At 32.9% G+C, this 7,421-nt stretch overlaps 1 protein-coding gene across 2 annotated transcripts in view; it reads right to left on the bottom strand.

Annotated features, from left to right (window-relative positions):
* LOC18031512 (structural maintenance of chromosomes protein 6B) overlaps positions 1 to 5,970 on the bottom strand; it is a 14,722-nt gene extending 8,752 nt beyond the window's left edge. For both annotated transcript variants that reach the window (XR_002906696.1, XM_006421572.2), the window contains exons 1-10: positions 5,688 to 5,970; positions 5,444 to 5,549; positions 5,194 to 5,327; positions 5,040 to 5,095; positions 4,818 to 4,904; positions 4,421 to 4,741; positions 3,546 to 3,665; positions 2,758 to 2,892; positions 1,242 to 1,318; positions 1,071 to 1,146 (exon numbers count right to left, since the gene is read on the bottom strand). Coding sequence is in view for 1 of the 2 variants with exons in the window: in XM_006421572.2 (XP_006421635.2) it covers positions 1,071 to 1,146; positions 1,242 to 1,318; positions 2,758 to 2,892; positions 3,546 to 3,665; positions 4,421 to 4,741; positions 4,818 to 4,904; positions 5,040 to 5,095; positions 5,194 to 5,327; positions 5,444 to 5,549; positions 5,688 to 5,844 (1,269 nt within the window). In the remaining variant the exon portion in view is untranslated. The remainder of the gene's footprint in view (positions 1 to 1,070; positions 1,147 to 1,241; positions 1,319 to 2,757; positions 2,893 to 3,545; positions 3,666 to 4,420; positions 4,742 to 4,817; positions 4,905 to 5,039; positions 5,096 to 5,193; positions 5,328 to 5,443; positions 5,550 to 5,687) is intronic.
* Between the last annotated feature and the right edge of the window lie 1,451 nt (positions 5,971 to 7,421).

Here is a 7,421-nt window from a genome sequence, read left to right as displayed (position 1 = left end):
TGCTAGAACTTTTTATCTTCAAAAATAGTAAATGCAATTACACTAAAACGTCCCTATAGTGATACTCTGAATGGGAATAACCTCCATATAGTCATAAAAATTATGCTCTCAAATTTGGGCAAGTTATAAATAAGAATAAACTCCACATTGTAATAAGTTATGGTTTTTCTAGAGCTTGTCTTAAGAAACTTACCTCCACATAATAATAATTCTGTATATTGCAAAAAAAACATGCTATATTACATTAAAGGTTTAAGATGGAATGAAATACAAATCTAAATTTGCTTCGGACAATGATTTATTCTTTAAAGTTGTTACCAAATCATTGTATAATATTTATAAAAATTACATTAAGAGAAAAACGTAATGCAAAAGTTTAGACTTTTAAGATGACTCTGCATATTTTTAATAGTATAAGATTAATTTAGTGCATACTTTATCTCTATATCACTTGGGCTAAGGATTACTACAAACCAATAATTTTTGTAACTAAACCTCTATTAAGTTATAATCTCCTCAAAGTAATAAAAATAATTGGTCCCAACATTATGACTATAGAGAGGTTTTACTGTATAAAACTTAGGGCAACTCAATTATGTCTACTACTTGCTAGCTAGCATCAAGTATACTTTCATAACTGATTTACGAGACTAATGCAAATAAGACTCTTGGTGTTTAGTCAATCCAAATAATTGGGAGATGATTAGAAAAACCAAACATCCAGAGAAGTCAACGTTGCTTGTTTCCAATTGATTCATCAAAATGATAAATGAGTTCAACACAGAAAAATAATATAAATTTAGCTTAATCTTATGCTTCATTGGTCCGGATATGCCAAGCATCAACTAGTGACAGATAGAAAACCAAGCAAGTAAAGGGTGAAACACCAGCTTTACAGCACTATATCAAACAAAAGTGTATTCCATGTCAAATGGTTATGGTATCCAACCAAAATGCAATAACCTAGTAATAGGCCAGGGTAAAGAACAGAGAACATAAACCAAAGACTCAGAACCATGCAGAACAATTCTAATCAATGGATAAGAATGATCTGTAAATGAACAACTTACCTCATCAGAAATCCTTCTTATTTCATTCTTTTCCTTAGACAGTTTCTCAGACAAGGCACTATCTTCTTCCTTCATCCTGAATTATCATAGTACTAAACAGGATGAAGCAAACCTAGCCTGGCAGAAAGTTAATAGATCCAAACAAAATGAAGAAATGGACTACTATATAACCTTGAAAGAGTTATATTAGCGGCATCAATCTCACACTGGAGTTCCTTCAGCTTTGCCTCTATCTCAGATTCTTCAGCCTGTAGTAATACCAAAATTGAAAAATCATTCATTTCAATGAGGTTTGGTAAGAGCAAACCATTTTTTCATAAACAACTCTACATCGACATCATATTATCAAAAGCAGAGAGATCCTAATCTTGAAGTGATAAATAAGCAGCAGCATTTCCACAATGCAGAACTAGACGCAAGACCTTAGCAAACTAATATAACAAAATAAGTGTAGAAACTTGGTTGAGCATTAAGTTCTCTCAGAATTAATTATCTGTCATACAGAATTTACTCTGGGTTCATTTTCTTTCTTTCTTACTTTTTTTTTCCCTATGTTATTTGGCTTCTGAGTACTGTCATATTTAACAGAAACAATAGAACAAACTGTAAGTGTTTATCCCAAAAAAAAAAATAGAAAATGTAATCAGTTATTAAGAACCCTGTGGCTCCTACATATATGTATATATAGATAAGACATGGTTTGTAGGCATGCATGGCATTTTATTGCAGTCAACAAACAGTTTGAACTCAACATTCAAACATATATAAAGCTGGCCAAAGAATCTATCGGAAACATCAAGGTCACATGAATGGGCAAACATATTTGAAAAATTGGAAAACTAGCAAGTAAACTTAGTTTATTCTTCTTTATTTTTTAAGTATTGCATGAATGGAAACAAAACCCCTCCCAGCCCATGCGAGTGAGATCCAAACCCCAGATTTCTGATGCCACATCAAGATGTTTTACACTAGCAGGTAAACTTAACATATGATCTCTGCACCTCACAAGAAGTACAGTATTTTATCCTCTTAAAGATGGTAAGAACCACGTAAGTTTTATTCTCTATTGAGTCACAATTTCTGAAACTCAAGTTCCCAACACTATTTATAAATGTGCAATTTTTTTATACAAAACAAGACACGTTATGAACAAGCTTTAGTAGTAAATAGAACTTAATAAAATAAACATAATGAAAGTTTAAGAAATGACTGTATATTGAGAGATGAAAGGAAAGAAAAACATCAATATATATTAAATACTTCACTTGCTAACACAATGTTTCTCAATTATGTCTAATTTTTTTACCATTGCTAAGAATCAAATCCCAAAGATCATGCCAACAATGTGCCAAGATCACCCACCTCTCAGCCAAGCCAAAATCAACATTGCATGATTTTCAAATATTGTTATGACTTCTACCAAATGTTAGTCTTTCAAGGGTTTAGCATTTTCTTAAATGGGGGCTATATCCTTTCCTAGTCCACATTGAAATCATTTAATTAAGAGCTCATGGAATGTCATATCAAAAACAAAAAGAATTTTTTTCGAAATGATTCTTACAAAATCAAATCAAAGAAAAGCTGTAGTGTTGAGGCATGACATGAAAAGGTAAATGATATACCACAATAATAGTCAGAAAAAGCCGGAAAAGGAAAATAAAAAAACTATTATGGCAAGTGAAAAAACCTGTGTATTTCTAACATGTTGCTCCTGAATATCATGGACTTGTTGTTCAAGCCCTTTGACACGATTCACCATCTTCTGCATGTAACTTGTGTTACGAACAAGCTCTCCTTCTAGCTCAAGCTTCTCTTTTGTTGCCTAAGATCAGCATTTTACATGAACAGGGGATAGAATAAGATTTTAAAAATTATAAGGAAAACGCCTTGATCAGATGAGAAAAGACTGTTAAAGAGCACATAAAAAATGAGAAAAAGATAGAAGGCAGATAGACTATGAAAAAAGAAAATAAAGAAAATAATGAAATTAAATATAAGAAATTGAAATGAAACATTAAGGCAAACATCTTCCAATGGACAAAACAGATCTATTTTAACTTCCTAATGATGTTAAATTCAAATTGAGAACATGCTACACTAAGGATAGCATCTTTCCCCACCAAAACATAAAAGGGACATTGGTTATGCTTAGTTATAGGTACTTCTAAATGACTACATTTCAAATTTGATCACTTTCAGAACAATAAAAGAAAAAGGAATTGCAGATAAGAATAAAATACAAAACAAATTTCCAATTACTTTATAAAGGAAACACAAGCACTTACTAAAAAATCAGATGTTTACTTCACATATCACTATACTATTAATTTTTTTTTTCCCCCAAAATTTCTCTTTTAACACTTACAACAACCAAGAAAAGGGCTGATAAACTGAAAGAAAAGAACCGAGCAACAACCCTCTCAAATTATCAGAATTTTATTTTACTCAGAAACAAATATCCCAACTTCTACATACCAAGGAAATAGACTGCTGCAACTCATCCTTCCTTCTCCTCACTTCTGATGTTTTTTCCACCATGACCGCTATTTCAGCTTTCTTCTTCATGAAACAGTCCCTCAGTGACTCCAATATACTCTGTGAAGCAAATACATAACTAGGGAAGTAATTTATGAACCAGCATCCTCTACATTAGGTGAAAAAAAATATGTTCTAAGTACCACAACTTCGAAAAGAAAAGTGTTAAAGCAAACCAGAATCTCTGAGACGTAATATAATGAAACAAACTTTAAAAGAATGAAGACATCCATAAGATTCCCATGAAATCAAAATCATCCTTTCCAAATATCAAACAGATAGACATAATTTCCTAATATTAAATAAATAGGCGAGCAAGATTTGAGAATCCAATGTGCAGAAATTATAACCAGACTTATTCGATCAAAAAAAAGATGTAGACAATTAAGAAATAAATCTATCTAAACAATTTCTCCTTCCTGAAAACCATGAAAACGTGAGGTGGCATTAGGTAGTTGAAGGATCCATGACCAACCAAAGATCCACACCCCCTTTCCCCAACTAAATAAAACAAAAGAGAGAGAGAAAAGAAAAGAAAAAGGACATACATAATTTCATTTCAGCTAGATACTTCCCCAGATATTTTTAGTAGCAAAATTTTCATATTTCTAGGTTTTAACACATTACTGTCGCTGTCCATCTCTAGTTGCACTTGTCAAATAGTATAAACACCAAAGTAAAGGAACAAAAGAAAAAAATCAAAAATATCAAGAATTATGTAATAAACTTTGGATTTTAACATGGAGAGGGGATTGGTACAATTAAAAGGATACAGATTTGACCATAAGTGTCATATAAAGTTGTTTATAACTCACATGTCTACTGTCAATTTTAGCTTGGCAACGAGGAATGCGATCTTTTAACTTTTCAATCTTCAGAGTTTGTTCCTTGAGTTGCCTATCAACATCGTACACCCAAGACCATGCAAGCTTCTTCTTTAATCGCTGCAGGTCTTGAGTTATTTCTTCCACATGTTCCATGTTTCTTATTTTTCTTTGCAACTCACTAAGTTCCTTCTCTGTAGGCTTTATCGTAGCCTCCAATTCCAGAACAAGAGCATCTCCTTTATTAAGGTGGTTGTAAATGCTTTGTAGAAGATCATTTACTTGCTGGAGAAGTGTGGCCTTGAAAAAGAACTGAGTGGTAGTGGAAACATCAATATAAAATCGCACATAGCCCATTTTAAATCATATGCTAGGAAACAGATATAACCTTGAATTTATCTTTGTCATTCCCAGAATGAAGAAACTCCCTGCTTTTGTCTTGGCTCATTATCACACACGGATTCTCAACATCAATCTGTAGAAAGTAAATTACATCTTAAACATCCAAGCACAGAATCCGAGGTCGAAAGAGAAAGGATAACTTTCAATATGAAAATGAGAAACAAAACCAGGGGAACTGTCAATATTAAACGCCCAAAGAATAACTCACATTAAAATGATCTATCAGTTCAAGAAGCTCCTGCTTCCGACTGGCAACTCTTTTCCCTGTCAATTTAATACAACAAACCTCTCACACCAGTAATTCAACATCACAATACAATCAAATCAAAGAACTAAAAGTAATGCGAGAACATCAAGTCAACCTTGGTGATCCTTTAGAACAGTGGTGCTAGTAGATTCAGTAATCCTGCGTTCTATGATTATGGAATCACCAAATATTTCTGGCTTAAATGCATCTTCACCCCGGTTTTTTAACTCAACTTCAACCATAGCATAACTAAAAGTACAATAAAACACATTAAAACACAAAAATATCAAAATTTTATTGATTTTTCAACAAATTTTCAGCAATCACAAGAGAGATAACCTATGTGAATCTCAAAAATAACAAACCTGCAACCAGTTTTAATAAAATCCTTCAAAGTAGCGGCTCTTTGAGTCCCTTTGGCTCGGCACCCAAATGCAATACACAGAGCAGTCAGTATAGCACTCTTACCGCCTACAACCACCATGAACCCAAACGACATGTCGTATTTCAGAAACAATTATCAATTGTTTAAACTAATTTCACTTAAATTAAGCATCAGAACCAAAAAAAGATTAAAAATTTGATAAACATGAAGCTGAGTGCGTTTACTTCCGTTTTGACCGGTGATGAAATTGACCCACTCGCCGAGTTCTATTTGAAGGCTACTGTGGCACATGAAGTTCTCCAATCGGACTCGGGTTATTGTACCAGCTCCGGAACGCTGAGGGCCGTAACCGGATTCCGAAATAAACCTATAATCCCCCATCCTTTTTCCCCCCCTTCTGAGCCCTAGAAATTTAGTTGCAGATGAAAGAAAGATACCATAAAGAGACTCGAATGGGGAGTGTTTATGGCGGGAAGAGGGGAATGCTGCGTGTGTGTCAGATGTATGTGTGACTGTGAAAGTGGGGGGCTTGACCTTATTAACAGGGCTCCGACCATCGAGTTGTTTTAAACTGGACAAATCAGGACCGTCGATTTTTTTGTTTATTTCTCTGATAAGCGGGCCCACGAAATGATGATAATGAATTCGCATGCGTTTTTCTTTTTCTTTTTTTTTTTCCTTCACAACCAAATTAATTTTCGTATAGGTCAAAAAAAGAAAATTAATTTTGGTAAAGTAAAGGTTAGGAATTGATCTTTTTATATACAACGATAATTGAAAAACCATTAAAATATGAATAATTTATTATGTGAAATAGCATACAATTTAAAAAACCATTAAAAAATGAAGGTGTTGGAATAACTGTAATCAGTCGGCTACATTTATCCCATCGGACCATTTTTTTTTAATTTTTTAATTTAAAGCAAATCTAACTCCATTTTAAACGAGAAAAATATTATCTCATTCCAAAACATATAATTCAATTCATATCTCAGTGGAATCATACTATTTAAGTTGTTTTAGAAGTAGGACAATAGATTTTGATTCCGTAACCATTGGAACTTTGGAAGTCGCAACTTTGATAAAAAATTTGTAATCTTTGACTGCTGTAAAATTTCAACAAACACTAGGGACTGCATTGTCAATAATGGAATATGAACATCTCACCATTGAACAACTTTTCCAATCAAATCTGAGCGTAACAAACAAAATGACAAAATTGAGGAACCGTAAACTGTTGCAACGTGGCCGGACCCTTCAAATAACCTAATATTATAAAGATTGTAAAAGTTATTAAACGGTGATGGCACCAAGCAAATAACATTGGACAACAGAATGAATGGATATAAAATGTTGAAATTGACACATTGCACTTTGATTATATTATCAAATTTGATCAAGACTAGAATTGGCTAAATGTTATGATGATATTTTTTTTATGTATCTAAGATCAAGAAGGACCTATTTGCAATATTTCCAAAACTATAATGTGGGAGTTTTTGTTTGTGATTTGTGATGAATATAAAACTTCACTTCCAATTTGTGTTGATTTGGTGTAGGATGCTCTTGGACTTAGAAAGGCATGAGAGGACACCTTAGAAATCAAATATGTAAATAATTGAGAATTGGAGTAAAATAAAGGTTATTATATATTCTAGTAGAATCCTCAAATTCAATTGGTGCCGTGGAGGTGTAGGCCTTGTTGGCTAGTGTTGCGAACCAAGTAAAATCCATGCGTTGCATTCTTAATTTGATTATTACTATGTGGGTTACATGTTGCACTTATATATGTTTTCTTCAAAATATGTAATTCAAGCCTCCGTGGGTTGCTTAGCTAGGGATGCTGGATAAATTAGGGTTTCGTTATTTTAAGGTGATTATTAGGTATGTGATTTTATAATGATAGTCATTTTTCGTATTTTTTTTTAACTTGATTAACCATTAAATTATGATTCGCT

The sequence above is a fragment of the Citrus clementina genome, unplaced genomic scaffold (genome assembly GCF_000493195.1).
Source record: "Citrus clementina cultivar Clemenules unplaced genomic scaffold, Citrus_clementina_v1.0 scaffold_9, whole genome shotgun sequence".
Taxonomy (NCBI): domain Eukaryota; kingdom Viridiplantae; phylum Streptophyta; class Magnoliopsida; order Sapindales; family Rutaceae; genus Citrus; species Citrus x clementina.
This window is presented reverse-complemented; position numbering and strand designations above follow the sequence as displayed.